Raw genomic sequence first — 19,172 nt, 5'->3', positions numbered from 1 at the left:
TGGCCCTGCTGTGTGCTATCTTATCATCGGGGTAAAACCCAGCACACTTGGGCACGGTGTGCTCTGTGGCTTCCCTGGCTGGAGCCAATCCCACCTGACTTGGGAGGTAAAGCCCACAAAGGCAAAGGATTACACATATTGGAAGGGGAGAATAAGAAAAACATCTGGCAGGAAATTTTACCTTAAATTAATACATTATAGACCGCAGACAAAAAAGGCAATTAAAGAAATCTCTCTAGTCCATTTTGAAACAGAACATCTGTGAATCATTAGCATAAATAAATAAATCTTCCTTCAGAAAATTTTAAGGAGGGATTAGTGAATTGTGGGGCCAGTTTTAAGTTCCTACAACCATCACAGGGCTAGGGCTGTGGCTTTACCACTCTTCCACACAACACCTGGCGAGTGAAGGACCACGTGGATTTCTGGTATCTATCTATTTACCTATTTTGTCTTTTTAGGGCCGCATCCAAGGCATATGGAGGTTCCCAGGCTAGGGGTCCAATTGGAGTTGAAGCTGCCGGCCTATTCCACAGCCACACAGGATCTGAGACATGTTTTCAACCTACACCACAGCTCAGGGCAAAGCCAGATCCCTAACCCACTGAGCAAGGCTAGGGATCAAACGCAGGAACTCATGGGTGCTAGTCACATTCATTTCCACTGAGCTATGATGAGAACTCCTCTGGTATCTTTTTAAAGTGTAGAGCAAACAAGCTAAGCTCAGAGTAACTCATGTAAGGAGTCAAGTGGTAACAATGGGGGTGGGATTGAGTAGGTTTTGGGGATGGAGACAGAGGGGGCTCCCTTGGAGGGGCCTAGCAGCCCAGGCAGAACTTAGGAGTTCCCCTCGTGGTGCAGCGGAAACGAATCTGACTAGGAACCATGAGGTTGCGGGTTTGACCCCTGGTCTCACTCAGTGGGTTAAGGATCTGGCGTTGCAGTGAGCTGTGGTGTAGGTTACAGACAGACTTGGATCCTGCATTGCTGTGGCTGTGGCATAGGCTGGCAGCTGTAGCTTTGATTCAATCCCTAGCCTGGGAACCTCCATACGCCGTGGGTGTGGCCCTAAAAAGACAAACAAACAAACAAACAAAAAAAGAATCAGAATATAGAGCTTAAAGAACCCAAAGGCCATGATGCCCTTCCTGGCATGGTCACTTACTCGCTGGACAAGCCAGTCAAACTCTTTGTAAAAGAGCTCTCTGTAAAATGGAAGTGTGGTCCATTTTAGTCCCACAAGAGTGCTCTGTAACCTGTATACTGCTATATAAAATGTTAAGTGGTTTTTGCTATTGTTTACAAACTAAGAAACTACAACTCGGGTGGGGGGTGGAGGAGTTGGGATGCAAATGCCGTAAAATTGGGTTGTGATGATCGTTGTACAACTATAAATGTCATAAAAATTCATTGAGTTAAAAAAAAGAAACAAAATTAGGAGTTCCCGTCGTGGCGCAGTGGTTAACGAATCCGACTAGGAACCATGAGGTTGCGGGTTCGATCCCTGCCCTTGCTCAGTGGGTTAACAATCCGGCGTTGCTGTGAGCTGTGGTGTAGGTCGCAGACGCGGCTCGGATCTGGCGTTGCTGTGGCTCTGGCGTAGGCCGGAGGCGACAGCTCCAATTCGACCCCTAGCCTGGGAACCTCCATATGCCTCCGGAGCGGCCCTAGAAATGGCAAAAAGACCAAAAAAAAAAAAAAGAAAAAAAGAAACAAAATTAAAACAACAAAAAAAAAGGGCGTGATTTATTCTAATTTGTCACAATAATTCTGACAGCTGCAGGCAAAGCAGAGTGGATATGAAAGGAGATGGTTTGCAGGGTTCTAGAGATGCCATCAGGACTTCTTGCCTCCTCCTCTATCCCTAACCCTTTTGCCTCAATTTCTCATCTGTTTCAATCTTTTTCTCAGGAGGGTACTCATCCACAAATTACCTGCTCTGGGGCCCTTCAACCCAAGCTGCCTGGAAGTGTGGGCACAAAGGTGGATTAGGGGGCTATGAGGCTGGTAAGCATAAGGCGGACGCACTGAACCAGGAGCCCACATGGTCAGGCTTGTCCCTATGCCTTGTCTCCACAAGAAAGTTGCACCACCATTAAATAGCATGCTAGGAAGGAATGCCAAACAGAAAGCAAGGAACGCCCGTTGTTGTTGCTGCTGCTGCTGCTGCTCTACCGGTCAGGCCATGTGCAGACTGAAACCTCCCCATCCTTCTGCAGCCAAGCGTGCATACACAGCTGTTAATACTCTGTCGGCCAGTGTGATCCTAAGCTCTTGTAACTGCCTGGCACACAGTAGGCGCTAATGCTTCCTGAATAAAGGCTGGATAGATAGAGAGACCTATTCAGAAAATACTAAGAAGTGTACACAAGACCCACTGCACTTCTCTAGGGAGTGGATATCAGGGTTTTGACACCAAGGGACCAATCCCCTGAAGTGGGGCAGGCAAGTACCTGTGATGTCAACAAAGCTGAGGCAGACACATATGAAGACTGCTTCTCGGAGTTCCCGTCGTGGCGCAGTGGTTGACGGGTCCGACTGGGAAACATGAGGTTGTGGGTTTGGTCCCTGCCCTTGCTCAGTGGGTTGACAATCTGGCATTGCCGTGAGCTGTGGTGTAGGTTGTAGACGCGGCTCGGATCCCACGTTGCTGTGGCTCTGGCGTAGGCCGGTGGCTACAGCTCCGATTCGACCCCTAGCCTGGGAACCTCCATATGCCACGGGAGCGGCCCAAAGAAATAGCAAAGACAAAAAAAAAAAAAATTAATTAAAAAAAAAAAAAAAGACTGCTTCTCCTTTCCCTGAGAAAGCTCACGAAGCACAGGCTCTCCCCAGTGAGCCCTGGGTGATTGTCTTCGGGGCTTCCCTTGCTCTGGACACAGGATTCTGACCTCTTGGTGAGCTGGGCTGGGCTCTTTCTGTGTCTTCATCAGAGGGCCAATGAACACTTTCCTATCTGGGTCCCCAAAACAGTCTCACTCCTTTTGCCAAGCCAGCTGCTGCTCCAGGAAACACACTGTTTTGGTCTGATGGGTAAAAGTCAGGAAGGGGCCATTGGAATAGGGGGCTAGACTGATTGTTACAGAATGACTCAGTTAGGGTTCACTTGTGACTGACAGCTCTTGGTACTGGACCAGTCTCATGGGCAATCAGAGATCCAGAACCTTTTTTTTTTTTTTTTTAGGGCCGCATGTATGGCACATGGAAGTTCCTAGGCTAGGGGTTGAATAGGAACTGCAGTTGCTGGCCTACACCACAGCCACAGCCACATGGGATCTGAGCCTTATCTTCAACCTACACCACAGCTCAGGGCAATGCCAGATCCTTAACCCACTGAGCGGGGCCAGGGATCAAACTGGAGGGCTCATAGATACTAGTCAGGTTTGTTACCATTGAGGCACAATGGGAACTCTGAGGACCTCATTTTTTATGTGAATGAAGTAAGACCCCCAACGAATTAGTGCCCAAGACAAGACTGACCCTCCTTGGTCCCCTACTCCCCCTAATCTCAACTGCTTATTCCTTTTTTTTTTTTTTTTTTTTTGCCTTTTCTAGGGCTGCTCCCGCAGCATATGGAGGTTCCCAGGCTAAGGGTCTAATCAGAACTGTAGCCGCTGGCCTACGCCAAAGCCAAAGCAACACCAGATCCGAGCAGTGTCTGTGACCTGCTGGATCCTTAACCCACTGAGCAAGGCCAGGCATTGAACCCACAACCTCATGGTTCCTAGTCAGATTCATTAACCACTGAGCCATGACAGGAACTCCCCCAACTGATTGTTCTGCCACTATATCAGCCTGTCTTGTATCACATGCACATCACTCTTCTTTCCCTTCTCCCATCCCCATATTCTCTTTTTCTTGCTCCTGTCAGTAGCACCCATGGTTGCTGCTGACAGTGCCACTTGGGGCTCTCAGTCTGTCACCTGAAGATGCTGGCCAAGGTTGCCTTCTGTGCAGCAGGAAGTAAGGTGTCAGTGTGAAATGGGAGACTAGGATGTCTGCACCTTGGAACCCAGGAACGTTGTATTCATTACCCCCAGGGCTTTTAAAAAAATATTTCTCACAGGCAGACTTGTTTTTCTGCCTTGTGTCCCCTCCTCTGGTCCCTTATCAATGTCACCATCACTTTTCCCTCCTACTCCAGGAACTCCATTTGGATTTCTTGGTCTTGCAGGCTCATAGTTTTCTGAGGACTGAGCTGGAGGCAGCTTGGAAAGGCTTGTTTTCCTTTAACCTTTCCAGAACGTGGCCTCTTCTCGTCTTCTCAGATAAGAGAAAACAGGCAATAAAAATGCCCAAACTTGGAGTTCCCATAGGGGCTCAGTGGAAACGAATCTGACTAGCATCCACAAGGACACCAGTTCAATCCCTGGCCTTGCTCAGTGGGGTTAAGGATCTGGTGTTGCTGTGGCTGTGGTGTAGGCCAGCAGCTATAGCTCCAATTCACCTCTTAGCATGGAAACAACATATGCCACGAGTGTGGCCCTAAGAAGACAAAAGCCCAAACTTGCCAAAGCCTATAAAGACAGATGGTAAAGAAGAGAGGGAAAGAGTCATCATGAGAGGCAACGGGGCGGAGAGGGGGTGGGAAAGAGGAGGAAAAACACAGGAGTGAGAGAGCAAGCTGGAGAGGAGCTGGGTGGAAAGAGAAGGCCAGGAGAGAAAAAAAGAAGATGGAATGTACTAAAGCAGACAGCTGCTGAAAGGAAGAGCTAGTGACGCCGCATGGTAGAAATCAGAACACCCTGTTCCCCTTCAGAACTTCAAAATAAGCACCTTTCTGGGATGGCGCTCCCCAGCCCTCTGAAGCAGCTGTAAATTTCACCTGGGTCACGACCTTGCCAGAAGCATTGGTTTCTTAGCCTCACCTTTTGCTGGGGCATGCACTTCTCCGCCTTCTGAAACGCTCTGGCCAGATCCCCCTTACTCCCTCCCTCTGGACCCGAAGCAAAGGGGGCGAGGGGATGCCCCTCTGACCAGTCCTAGTGCCTATGATGAGCAAGCGCTGAGGGCCGCAGGGGGTGTGGCGATGCTCGGCTCTGTGATAGGCTGGACCCAGCTCCTTAGAAGGAACCCGGCACGAGTTTCTAATTGTGGAAAAGCTGCTTCCTTCCCTTGGCCTGCCTAACCCCAGCCCTTTCCAGATCTAGGAGGTAACCAGTGCCAGCAGCCGAAAGGCACCGAGAGACAAACACTGGAGTCCTGTTTGATTTCTAAGGTACACAAACCTGTGGCTCCATTAAGGATCCACTTCTGCCCACGTAGACCAGCCTGAGTGATCTTTCACTCCTCATAGACTGCAGAGGGCCTGGGCGGGGTGGGGGAGGAGACTGTGGTAGAAGTGAGGTCACAGAGACCGTGGGGAATCCTTCCCTGCTCACCCAGGGGCAAGACACTTTTCCTAGGGGATCAGGAGCCGCGTTTAAAAGTCTCAAGTCTCTGCCTACTTACAAAAAGGTTGGTATTATTGCATGAGTAAATGACCTGACTGGGGAAAGACAAATAACATCAAAACAAATCAACAACCACCACAAAAATCAAAGTAGCTCTTCCTTATAAATTAGCTTTGATCCCAGCTCCTGCAACGTACACAGTGGGACTTGTCTACCACACACAACAAGGCTTCCCTTCTCCAGCCCTTCTGGCCTCAAAACACTGGCAATGTTTTTGTTTGTCTTTTTTTTTTAGGTCCGCAGGTGCAGCATATTGACGTTCCCGGCTAGGGATCCAATCAGAGCTGCAGCTGCTGGCCTATGCCACAGCCACAGTAACTCGGAATGGAGTCACGTCTTCGACTACACCACAGCTCAGGACAACAACAGATCCTCGACCCACTAAGCGAGGCCAGGGATTGAACCTGCATTGTCACAGATGCTAGTCAGATTCGCTCCTGCTGAGCCACAACGGAAACTCCCAACAACGGCAACATTTTAGAAATCTCAGAAGCGGAGTTCCCGTCGTGGCGCAGTGGTTAACGAATCCGACTAGGAACCATGAGGTTGCGGGTTCGGTCCCTGCCCTTACTCAGTGGGCTAACGATCCAGTATTGCCGTGAGCTGTGGTGTAGTCTGCATACGCGGCTCGGATCCTGCGTTGCTGTAGCTCTGGTGTAGGCCGGTGGCTACAGCTCCGATTCGACCCCTAGCCTGGGAACCTCCATATGCCGTGGGAGCGGCCCAAAGAAATAGCAAAAAAAAAGACAAAAAAAAAAAAAAAAAAAAAAAAAAAGAAATCTCAGAAGCCCCTTTAAGGAGAGAGTTGCTGAACCTTTGGAAGGATCCCTTTCCTCCAGGGACAAACAAGCAGGGGAGGTGGCGCACACAGATGCTTTGGAGCTTCTGGACATCCTGATTCACACAGTTTTTCCTAGACTCGGCTAGCTAAGCTCCTGCCCACACTGCCCCATCTCTACCCTCCCTTCCTGGCTCCCTCTTCCTCTTCCTTCTTATCCTGACCCCTCCCTGCCAGTTGTTGGACCTGGAGTTTCTGCTGAATCACCATCCAGTACTTAGTTCAGCCAAGAAGCCCGAACGCCCAGCTCAGCAATTTCCAAGAGCTGAGTAATTCTCTCTTCAGCATTAGCTAAACATGACTCCTGAGCCGGCGTGGGGGAGAAGAGAAACACCAAAGACACCGGGAAAGCAGGGGAGACAGGACACTTCGTTATGTTACCTAGGGGAGCCCCCTTTAAGGTCCTACTCACTACTTTTCCAGTCCTGGCCTGAAAAATTCCAGCTATCTCGGGGCCCAATTCTCAGGGCCAAGAACAGTATTGAACACATCACGGCCCTTGAGGAATGTTTGCTGAATGAACAAATTGGTGTGATTTGCAAGTATATAATGCTTCCCTATTCCTTTCAGTTTCCTCAGAGCAGGCTTTTGAGCAGCATCCATCCTGGGGTAACTCCCTGAGGAAGACTTCCAACCAAAGACCCAATCAGCAGCTCAGGGATTTGGAGAGGAGGTAGAAGGCAGAAATAGAACACATTGCTAACTAATCATCGCAAATGCTGGAGACACCCCCCCCCCTTTTGGTCTTTTGTCTTTTTAGGGTCGAAGCCTCGGCATATGGAAGTTCCCAGGCTAGGGGTCCAGTCGGAGCTACAGCTGCTGGCCTACACCAGAGCCACAGCAACTCAGGATCCGAGATGCATCTACAACCTACACCACAGCTCATGGCAACGCTGGATCTTTAACCCACTGAACGAGGCCAGGGATCAAACCCACAACCTCATGGTTCCTAGTAGGATTTATTTCCACTGCACCCTGATGGGAACTCCACAAACGCTGGAGACCCTTAAGAAGAAACATTTCATTTGAAACATATTTAATTTTGATTTGTAGGGAAACTAGATTTCTCCCTCTTAGTAGTCAATGTGTCAGCATAGCCAGCTGATTCTACTCATAACTCTTTCTTGTTTTTGACACCTTGATATTTGTTTTTATTTTAGGCCACCACCTCTCTGGCCTGGATTAATGCTTAGCTTGCTGACTCATCTCTCCCTATTTCAAGTGTCATGGTCTTTTCTTCACTCAAATGTGAACCTAATCATGTTACTCCTCTGCACCAAACCCTTCAGTTGGCTCCCTGTTTCTTGGATGAAGTTAGTTCTTCTCTGCATAATGACACATGGGATCCTTCAAGATCTGGCTCCTGGGAGTTCCCACTGTGGCTCAGTGCGCTAAGAACCTGACATAGTGTCTGTGAAGATGCAGGTTCGATCTCTGGCCTCAATCAGTGGGTGAAGAATCCAAAATTGTTGCAAGCTGCAATGTTAAGTTGAAGATGGGGCTCATATCTGGTGTTGCCATGGATGTGGTGTAGGCCTCAGCTGCAGCTCTGATTCAGCCTCTAGCCTGGGAACTTCCACATGCTTCAGATGCAGCCATAAAAAGAAAAAAAAGATAGAGTTGCCATGATGGCTCAGGGGAAACGAATCTGTCTAGCAGCCATGAGGACACAGGTTTGATCCCAGTGGGTTAAGGATCCGACAATGCCATGAGCTGTGGTGTAGCTCACAGATGCAGCTCGGATCTGGCGTTGCTATGGCTGTGGTGTAGACCGGCAGCTACAGCTCTGATTTGACCTCTAGCCTGGGAACTTCCATATGGCATGGGTGTAGCCCTCAAAAAACAAAACAAAAAGAAAAAAAAAAAAAAAAAAGATCTGGCTCTTGCTCCTCTTCAGCCTCATCTCCTGTCTCTCTCCTAGGTTCTACTCACCCCAAAGGACTTGCTTTTCTCCAATGAGTCATTTCTTTCTTAAGTCTTGCCTGTGCTGCTCCTCCCTCTCCCTGGCTGCTCTAGTATGTGCCCATCTGGAGATTACCTACTTACCTGTCAAGACCTAGCTCAAACTTGGAGCCCTCCCTAAGCACTCCTCTCCCAACCCTGAAGCACTTTTTTTCTGTGTGCTACACACTTTTGTCATCACATCATATTGTAATTATATATTTGTACACCCATCTTTTCACTCGCCTTTACTCTCTTCCAAGACTCTGTATAAAAAACGTCTTACCTCCACTCAGTGTAGGGGCTCAATATGGTGATAAACTGATGGATTTTCAGTTTCTTTTCTTTTCCTTGGAAATTCACTTAAACAGGTTTGTTCCATCTACCAGTTTGGTGGGTTTTGTGTTATTGTACCCATTTTGCAGCTGAAATTTTGGAATGGGACTATGGGGTGGCTGTTTGCATCAGCTTCTATGTTTGTCTATGTCTATATACATGTGTTATAGATGTGTGGAATTTTCTGTCTCCAGGCGGTACTGACAAAGAGTTCTCTTTAGTTGACTTTAAAAAAATAAAAGGCGGAGTTCCTGTCGTGGCTCAGTGGTTAACGAATCCGACTAGGAACCATGAGGTTGTGGGTTCGGTCCCTGCCCTTGCTCAGTGGGTTAACGATCCGGCGTTGCCGTGAGCTGTGGTGTAGGTTGCAGACGCGGCTCGGATCCTGCGTTGCTGTGGCTCTGGCGTAGGCCGGTGGCTACAGCTCCGATTCAACCCCTAGCCTGGGAACCTCCATATGCCGCGGGAGCGGCCCAAGAAATAGCAACAACAACAAAAGACCAAAAAGACAAAAAAAAAAATAAATAAATAAAAAAAAAAAAAATAAAAAAAAATAAAAAATAAAAAAATAAAAGGCTTATATAAATTCTCAGAAATTTAATAGAAACTGACCCCCAGAAATTTCAGCTTCGTGTGATCTGGGAAAATATTCAGTGTTAAAGCTAGTTTACATTTGTTAGTTTAATTAATATAGACATGTCTTTAGAGTTATCAAATTTAAGTAACCTGAATCCTCATGGACACTGTCAGGTTCTTAACCCACTGAGCCTCAACAGGAACTCTTTTCCAAATTAGTAATTTAATACTAACGTTTTGCTAAGTTAAAATTAAACAATGGGGAGTTCCTGTTGTGACAGATTGGAAACAAATGTGACTAGGATCCATGAAGATTCGGGTTTATTAATCTCTGGCCTTGCTCAGTGGGTTAAGTATCCGGCATTGCCATGAGCTGTGGTGTAGGTCACTGACAAGACTCTGATCCAGAGTTGCTATGGCTGTGGCTGTGGCCAGCAGTTGTGGCTCCAATTCAACCCTTAGCCTGGGATCTTCCATATGCCATGGGTGCAGCCCTAAAAAGGCAAAAAAAAAAAAAAAGAGAATTCATTAAATGTCTAAATCACTTCCAAATAAGATAAAATACTAAAACACTGGAGATCCCACTGTGGTGCAATGGGTTAAGAACCTGACTGCAGCAGCAAGCATTCGATCCCTGGCTCAGCGCAATGGGTTTAAAGGATCCAGTGTTGCCACAGTTGCATCGCAGATCACAGCTGCAGCTTGAATTCAGTCCCTGGCCCAGGAACACAAAAAAAGCTGAATCATTAACTAAACAAGTCTAAGTTTACCTACTTCTGTCTTATTATGGAAAAACTAAAGATGTTTTTCCATTTATTAAAAACATGACTTGTACCACATTGAAAAAAACTACTATATTATGAGAAAATGTATGTTTTTAGAAATTATGTATTCATAAGTTTGCCAGTCAAAAAAAAAAATACTGGTATAACAGTTTACAATTGTTTAACAAAGATGAAATAATTATCTTTTATCTTCCTACCTGATATCTCCAAAATTTGGAAACTCAGTGAGTATTCTTTTTTTACTTTTTAAATTTTTTTTTTTTGCTTTTTAGGGCTGTACCCTCGGCATATGGAAATTCCCAGGTTAAGGGTGGAATTGGAGCTACAGCTGCCAGCCTATGCCACAACCACGGCAATGTAAGCCTCGTCTGCGACCTACACCACAGCTCACGGCAACACGGGGATTCTTAACCCACTGAGTGAGGCCAGGGACCAAACCCGCCGCATCCTCATGGATCCTAGTCAGGTTTGTTACCGCCGAGCCTCAATAGGAATTCTCTCAGTGAACATTCTTATTTTCATGGCAATATAGTTATTTGTATAAATTCTATAAGAATCCGTTCTCCTGGAGTTCCCATTGTGGCTCAGTGGTTAACGAATCTGACTAGGAACCATGAGGTTGTAGGTTCGATCCCCGGCCTTGCTCAGTGGGTTAAGGATCCAGTGTTGCCGTGAGCTGTGGCATAGGTTGCAGACACGGCTCGGATCCCATGTTGCTGTGGCTGTGGCGTAGGCCGGTGGCTACAGCTCCCATTAGAAAAATTATGTTCCAACAGAAACAATAATACACTGGGAGTTCCCGATGTGGTACAGTAGAAAGGAACCTGACTAGTATCTATGAGGATGCCGGTTCAATCCCTGGCCTCGCTCAGTGGGTCAGGGATCTGGCATTGCTGTGAGCTGTGGTGTAGGTCATAGACTCGGGTCAGGTCTGGTACTGCTGTGGCTGTGGTGTAGGATGGCAGCTACAGCTCCGATTCAACACCTAGCCTGGGAACCTCTATATGCCTCAGATGCAAACCTGAAAAGCAAAAAAAAAAAAGAAAAGAGGAGTTCCCGTCGTGGCGCAGTGGTTGACGAATCCGACTAGGAACCATGAGGTTGTGGGTTCGATCCCTGCCTTTGCTCAGTGGGTTAACGATCCGGCGTTGCCGTGAGCTGTGGTGTAGGTTGCAGACGCGGCTCGGATCCCGAGTTGCTGTGACTCTGGCATAGGCCGGTGGCTACAGCTCCGATTGGACCCCTAGCCTGGGAAAACTCACGTTTTCAGTTTTTCTCTCACATTTTGTTTTTTTTGTTTTCCTGGCTGTGCCCACAGCATGCCTAAGTTTCCTGGCCAGGGATCAAACCCGAGCCACAGCAGGGACAACTGCAGATCCTTAACGCACTGAGCCACCAGGGGGTTGACTCTTTTGACTTGAAATCATTGAGGACTAAAGCTGACATTTTCTTTTTTCTTTCTTTCTTTTTTTTTTTTTTTTTGTCTTTTGTCTTTTAAGGGCCACACCCACAGCATATGGAGATTCCCAGGCTAGGGGTCTAATTGGAGCTGTTGGTGCCGGCCTAAGCCAGAGCCACAGCAATGCCAGATCCCAGCCGCACCTGCGACCTACACCACAGCTCACGGCAATGCCCGAATCCTTAACCCACAGAGCCAGACCAGGGATCGAACCTGCAACCTCATGGTTCCTAGTCAGATTCGTTTCCGCTGAGCCACAAAGGGAACTCCTAAAGCTGACATTTTCTTGAAGTCCTGTGAACTGAAACTGAACAACTTGATATAAACTTAAGAGAGATCACAATAGCCCATGTTTAGAGAATCTTTGTGTCTGTTGCTTGGTAAGCCATTTAGAAGGTTTACCGGAACACCTGATGACATCATCAGTGACATTTCAAGCTGCAAAAGATGCTTTGAGCCTAACATCTAGAAATCTTCTCAGCTGGCAACTCTCAGGACTCAGACGCTGGGTTTATGGTTTGCACCAAGCATTAATCTCTATTTTTTCTTTTGTCTCCGTAAAAATGCCTCTTTTTAAATACCCGATAGTTTATACCATATAGGCCTAACTTGGGAGTGTCCACCTCAATACGCCTCCTGAAATGAGTAGCTGAACTGACCCGTAGTCAGAACTGAGAGACTGGTTCAGTGAGACATAAAGCAATCTATCAACTCAACTTCTGGACGGTGAATCTATTACAAGTTCCACAGGTGAGATTGTAGGGGACCAAAATTTACTACCCCAAAATGTCTCTGGCATGTGGATTAGCTCAAGGTGAAAACAATCATGGGCCAAAACTCAGGAAGAAATTTTGCCCTTCCTCCCTAGCTGCCTAAAAGGAATTTTTTTTTTTTTTTTTTTCGTCTTTTCTAGGGTCGCACTTGTGGCACATGGAGGTTCCCAGGCTAGGGGTCTAATCGGCTACACCACAGCCACAGCAAGGCCAGATCCTTAACCCAATGAGCAAGGCCAGGGATCAAACCGGCAGCCTCATGGTTCTCAGTCGGATTCGTTAACCACTAAGTCACGACAGGAACTCCCTAAAAGGAATTTAGATAGCGCTATCAGCAGAGATACTTGCAAAATATGGGCTAGGTGGTGGGGGAAACTCAGAGATTAGAGTCCACTCTCTGTCCCATTGTCTCCACAGGGCTCGACAAACATTTTTTTTTTTACCAAACATTTGCTTTTCATTTTCATGTCCATTACCTTCCTCCCCTTTTAAGTTCCAAACCCCTACTCCAACATTCTCTTTTGTCTTTTTTTTTTTTTTTTTTTTTTGTCTTTTTGCTATTTCTTTGGGCCGTTCCTGCGGCATATGGAGGTTCCCAGGCTAGGGGTCTAATCAGAGCTGTAGCTGCCAGCCTACACCAGAGCCACAGCAACGCGGGATCCGAGCCGCGTCTGCAACCTACACCACAGCTCACGGCAACGCCGGATCCTCAACCCACTGAGCAAGGGCAGGGATCGAACCCACAACCTCATGGTTCCTAGTCGGATTCGTTAACCACTGCGCCACGACGGGAACTCCTCTCTTTTGTCTTTAACTGAAGATGGTATTTAAGGTGAGGATTTTGGCCATTTTGGCGAGTTAGGTTTTCTGGGTCTCTCCTAAGCATATATGTTTGGAGCTCCCTTGTAGCACAGCAGGTTAAGCATCTGGAACTGTCACTCCAGCAGTTAGGGTTGCTGCTGCGGTGCAGGTTTGATCCCCAGCCTGGGAACTTAAAATAATTAAATAAACTTTTGTTTGTTTTTTCTCTTGTTAATCTGTTTCATGTCAATTTAATTCTTAGACCAGCCAGAAGAACCTAGAAGGGTAAAGGAAAATTTCTTCCTTCCCCCAAATACATACAAGGCTCCCACACCACTCTTTGGGGACCAGGGAAGGCAAGAAAGCAGCCCTGGCCAAGTATCTGAGGCAATATTTTTAGTATACAGGGATGAGAAATTTGGGGCTCAAGAATATGAAACCTCAAAAGAAAATGAACTGAGAGCAAGGGATTTAGGACTTTGGAAGGGCTGTAGAACCCTCTGCAGTCAAGGGATTAATTTGCAAGAGATCTGCAAAACAACACACACACAAGTACCTATTGAAGCATTCTGCATCAGGCTTCTGGAAACTTTCTGAAGAGGCATTTCAAAACAACTCAGGGTTAAAAGTAATACCTACAGTCAAGTCCTTAACCTTCTAAATCACTCAAGGAAGAAGAAGAAGGAGAAATCTGAAGCCCTGGAAAACTAGTCTCTTAGGAATCATAGTATAAAGATAGAAAATGAGATAAGAAGCCTTTCTTTTTGCTAGTGAAATGCATGCAGGGTACTCCTTTCTCCTCAGGGCAAGAAAGGAGAAGGAACTTCTTTAGAACAAGGCATTCAGGAAGGGGAGGCTTGAATGAGAAGAAAAGATTCTATTTCAGATGCTGGATGTGAACCCAGCCCCAAAAGAGAGGAATGAGGTGGGAGTTGCCTGAGTGAAAGATGGTCAGGTTCCAAGGGAGGAGGGACAAACTGATCCTAAAGGAAAACCCACAGTTAGGAAGCAGGAGGTACAAACAGGGAACCCCTGAACACCTGGCGCTCCTTCTGTGTCACTGAGACCCCACCCCCCCTTTTTTTTGGCTTTTTGCCTTTTCTAGGGCTGCTCCTGCGGCATACGGAGGTTCCCAGGCTAGGGGTCCAATCGGAGCTGCAGCCACCACCCTAAGCCACAGCAATGCGGGATCCAAGCTGCATCTTTGACCTGCACCATAGCTCACGGCAATGCCGAACCCTAACTCACTGAGCAAGGCCAGGGATCGAACCCACAACCTCATGTTTCCTAGTTGGATTCGTTAACCACTGAGCCACGACAGGAACTCCTGAGACCCTTTGTTTATAACTAGAAACTCAGGTAATAAATAGCCACAAGATGTGCCTATGTGCTAGAAGTGCAAGCTGCAGAAATAACTTGTCAAAATGTCTGTCTGTATACCTGGAAGTACGCACTGAGAGATGCATTTTGTTTAGAACTCTAAGGATACCTACTACCTATTCACTGTTACTAGGGCTCCTGGGCAGGAAGAGAGGTAAAGACGAGGTCTTTCATGAACAACTCTCTTAATATACTACTTTTATCTGGAGAATATAGTCATTTACTTAAGGAATCACTAAAAAGAAAGAAAGAAAAATACAAACAAAAGGAAGTTACCCAAACCAAGTTTTAATCTCTCCCAATCCCCCGTTCCCCCAACCCCCTGTTTCCCAACTCCCTCCTCCCACTAATGTGCATGGGGGGGGGGGAAGAAAGGCTTTTCAGTTAATTAAAATATAAAAGACTTTCTTTTTTTTTCTTTACTGCCGGGTGGCTAGGGATATTCTGCTGACTCAGCAGTGAATAATCAGCTTTGACCTAAATAATAGAATAACTCAAAGTGGCAGCTGCTGTTGCAAAGCACCCGCCAAGCCAAATCTGCAATTCCCGCCAAGCCAAATCTGCAATTCCCGCTCTCTCCCTCTCCTCCCCACCACCCGCCAGGCTCAGCAGGCAAGCCAGTTACAGAAGGTGCTTTCTGCTTCTCCACCCTCATCTGGCCATCTGATCTTTTCCAAAACTCTTGAGGGTCGAGGGTCTTTGCACAAAGAGTAGCTTACCTAGCCTTGGCAAGTATGGGGAATGCAAAGGAAGACAGGGGTTCGGCTGCCAGGGGACCTCTACCCTGTGACCTGGTTTCTCTCCTAGAGAGCCGGCTAAACAGCCTCAGGGTTCTTGATTTCTAGTTGGAGGATCAGGGTGGCCTCTTGTGTGTGACACTTTAAGCAGCATCAGCAGGGAAAAGGAAGCCGTGTCTATGTGCACGAGATGCCGAAATAGCAGTGGCTAGCACTCTGTGGTTCCCCTTCCCACCCCCATTAACCTGTCTGAAGGCAGAAACAGCAATTCTTCTTGAATTCCCACATCCCCTTCCCGCTCCTCTCACTTCCTGCAGCTCCAGATCCAGCCAGCAAGCAAGGACTACCAAATGACTACCCTTAGTGACTCCACCACAGGACCATGAGGAGGACAGGACCACGAGGAGCCCCATGCTGACTTATGCAATCCTGTCTCTTGTCTCAAACAATCTGTGGCACAGCCACCCAAAGCACAGGCAGGATTTCACCCCCATTTCTCAGGAGGCGGGTTGGTGACCTGGCTGAGCACTGGCGGCAGTTAGAAAGGGGTGCAGGAGTTCCTGCCCAGTGGGTTAAGAATCCTATTGCAGTGGCTCAGGTCCCTGCAGAAGTGCAGGTTTCATCTCAGGCCCGGTGCAGTGGGTTAAAGGATCCAGCATTGCCGCAGCTGTGGCATAGGTCACAGCTGTGTCTTGGATTCAATCCCTGGCCCAAAAACCTTAAAATGCTGCAAGTGCGGCCATTAAAAAAAAGGAAGAAGAGTTCCTGTCATGGCTCCAAGGTTAATGAATCCGACTAGCATCCATGAGGTTCGATCCCTGGCCTCACTCAGTGGGTTAAGGATCCAGCATTGCTGTGAGCTGTTGTGTAGGTTGCAGATGCAGCTCGGATCCTGTGCTGCTATGGCTGTGGTGTAGGCGGGTGGCTACAGTTAAAACTGGACCCCTAGCCTGGGAACCTCCATATGCCACAGGTGCGGCCCTAAAAAGACAAAAATACCAAAAAAAAAAAAAAAAAAAAAAAAGGTGGATACAAGGACATTACATTTGTTTTCTCCCCACTCACACCTTTACACTCTCCTCCCAAAGTTTTAAGATGTGAGCTGGCAGGTTGAGGTAGAGGTGGAGAGGCCAGAAAAGTCTGCCCACGAGTGGCGGGGAGCCTCCAGCACGGTGTGTGTGCTGGGAAGAGAAGGAATCAGGGGCCCTGGCCTTCACTCAGGGACCTGCTATCCTGGCTAATTCATCTGTCTGGCTCTGCTTCCTTTTCTTTTCTTTCTGCTTTTTAGGGCCACGACTGTGGCACACAGAAGCTCCTAGATTCAGGGTCAGATCAGAGCTGTAGCCACAGGTCTACACCACAACCACAGCAATGCCAGATGTGAGCTGCATCTGCGACCTACACCACAGCTCATGGCAACACCGGATCCTCAACCCACTGTGTGAGGCCAGGGATCAAATCCTCCTCCTCATGGATACTAGTCAGGTTCATTACCACCAAGCCACAAAGGGAACTATCACTTTGCTTCTTTTTCTGCTCTAGTAAAATGTAATGCTGGCCCAGCTCACCATGTGGATTTGTTGTGAGGTGCAGATCTGGTAATACAGGTGCAAGTGCTTTATATATAAAAAACACTGCTAGTGAAAATTAGTGTGCCTCTGAGTTTCTTTTTTTAACACCAGATAATTATATGCAGAATCCATTCATTTGCAGCACACATGTCAGAATTTGAAAATGGGGTAAAAAAAGGAGAGGAGGAAAGAAAGTCGGAAAAGAAAGAGAACCAGAGACGGGTAGACCAGGAGGAAGGCTAAAAGAGGCCATCCTGAGAGCAAGGTCCAGATGGTACTTACATAAGCAGACAGCAGCCAGGAGGCGAAGGCCAGACTCCGGAGGGAAGCAGGTGGGGAAGAGCGGCTGTAGCACGTAGTTGGAGAAGGTGAGGGCAATGACGGCCTGGTTGGTGGGGTAGATCACCAGCACAGCAATCCACAGCCTCAGGAACCTGGAGGGGGAGCAGGACAGGACTTGAGCCAAGATAGCAATGGAGACCCTCCCCCCAGCCTCGGGCATGGCAGGGCTTTAGAAGCCATGGGGTTGGAGGGGAGCTCGGGCAAGTCCCTGGGCAGCATTAGCAGAGGCAGGCAGGTTAAAGGGGTACGTTTCCTTTTCGTTGGCAGGAATGCTGAGGAGCCCCAGCCCCAACTCAAATGAGATACCCAGCCCTCTGCAATGATGGTATATCATCATCTCTGGCCCCTAGCATCCAGTGGCGGAAAATAAAATTAGCAACCCCAGAATCTTCACAACCGGAGCATGCTAAGGGTGTGGCCACTTAAGCACCTGCTAAGGGGAGGCATGGGGTGTGGCTCTGAGGGGAAAGTGTCCTCTATACCCTTGGGCCCCTTTGTGAAGGTTGAGCTCTTTGTATCAGGGTTTGGAGAGCTGAGGAAATTCAAGATCAGGGCCTGGCTCTAGAGAGAGGCTGTTATCCTTGATATTGTGAGAAGTATCTTTTTTTTTTTTTTTTTGGTCTTTTTGTCTTTTTAGGGCCACACCCAAGGCATACAAAGGTTCCCAGGGTAGGGGTCGAATTGGAGCTGTACCTGCCAGCCTACACCGCAGCCACAGCAACACCAGATCTGAGGCGCATCTGCGACCTAAACCACAGCTCGAGGCAACGCCAGATCCTCAACCCACTGAGCGAGGCCGGGGATCGAACTTGCAACCTCATGGTTACTAGTCGGGTTCATTAACCACTGAGCCATGACGGGAACTCCTTTTTTTCTTTTTTTTTCTGTTTTAGGGCCATACTTGAGGCATATGGAGGTTCCCAAGCTAGGGGTCGAATCAGCTACAGCTGCTGGCCTACATCACAGCCACAGCAATGCCAGATCTTTAACCCACTTAGCAAGGCCAGGGATTGAACCTGCAACCTCATGGTTCCTCGTCGGCTTCGTTTCCGCTGTGCCACGAATACTTTTCCATGTGGGAAGTATCTTAGTGGTCACTCTCATTGATCAGGATAAAAGGGCTTTGTTTTTGTTTTGTTTTGTTTTGGTCTTTTTGCCATTTCTTGGGCCACTTCCACGGCATATGGAGGTTCCCAGGCTAGGGGTCAAACTGGAGCTGTAGCCACTGGCCTACAGCCAGAGCCACAGCTCATGGCAACGCTGGATTCTTAACCCACTGAGCAAGGCCAGGGATCGAACCTACAACCTCATGGTTCTTAGTCGGATTCGTTAACCACTTCGCCAAAAGGAAACTCCAAAAGGGCTTTGTTTTTGTGATATGCTTTCCCTGGGAGTCTCGAGTCAGACTTGTCATTTAGTTCTACTTGTTCTCACTCATCGAATCGTACCCACAAAGGTCAATAGAGTTACTACAACCTGGTTCCTCTTTCATTCTCAGGGGCATCAGAGGATACAAGGGTATACTGGCAACAAGGCATGGAGGCAAAAGAGGATCTTAAGCTCAAGCACTCCTCAGCACCCTGGAAAGCCCTGGCCTCCGCTCCCTGGACCACACATCCTCTGCACATCCTCTTACCCAGCCAGTCCTCCAAAGATGTCCTTGACGTAGGAGTAGTCACCTCCAGATTTGGGGATAGTGACCCCGAGCTCAGCATAACACAGGGCTCCTACAGCTGTGATGAGACCTGTCACGATCCAGACGATGAGAGCGAGGCCCACAGAGCCAGCATTCTCCAGCACGCCTTTGGGTGAGACGAAGATTCCAGAGCCGATGATGTTCCCTGCGAGAGGCACCAAGGGTACCGGAGGGGAGACAGAGACAGTGGAGTCAGCACAGTTGGCAGAACCAGCACATGCAGGGGCACTTTCACCTTTGATCTTATGCTAAAATACCTTTGGGATGTGTAAATGCCCTCCAGGCAGGTATGTCTAGCAATAATTCTCCTTAGAAGCAGGGGAAAGAGCAGCAGACAATGGACACGTAGAGACCAGGAACTTAGTCGAGAGCTTTACATGCATTTCATCCTCAGGACAAGCCCATGGAGTCAGATATCGTTTCTCCCATTTTACCAGAGGAAACAGTGTCAAGAGTCTCAGAGGACTGCCCAAGTTCACACAGT

At 47.9% G+C, this 19,172-nt stretch overlaps 1 protein-coding gene across 3 annotated transcripts in view; it reads right to left on the bottom strand.

The window, feature by feature from the left end:
- Window positions 1-19,172, bottom strand: part of SLC7A8 (solute carrier family 7 member 8) — a 67,232-nt gene that overhangs the window by 26,541 nt on the left and 21,519 nt on the right. For 2 of the 3 annotated variants that reach the window (XM_021099239.1, XM_021099240.1), the window contains 2 exons: window positions 18,629-18,833; window positions 16,933-17,084 (listed from right to left, as the gene is read on the bottom strand). In XM_021099239.1, coding sequence (XP_020954898.1) covers window positions 16,933-17,084; window positions 18,629-18,833 — 357 coding nt within the window. Of the gene's footprint in view, window positions 1-4,868; window positions 5,278-16,932; window positions 17,085-18,628; window positions 18,834-19,172 lie in introns of those variants that run through there. The other variant, XM_003128550.6, reaches the window with a different exon arrangement.

The sequence above is a fragment of the Sus scrofa genome, chromosome 7 (genome assembly GCF_000003025.6).
Source record: "Sus scrofa isolate TJ Tabasco breed Duroc chromosome 7, Sscrofa11.1, whole genome shotgun sequence".
Lineage (NCBI taxonomy): Eukaryota > Metazoa > Chordata > Mammalia > Artiodactyla > Suidae > Sus > Sus scrofa.
This window is presented reverse-complemented; position numbering and strand designations above follow the sequence as displayed.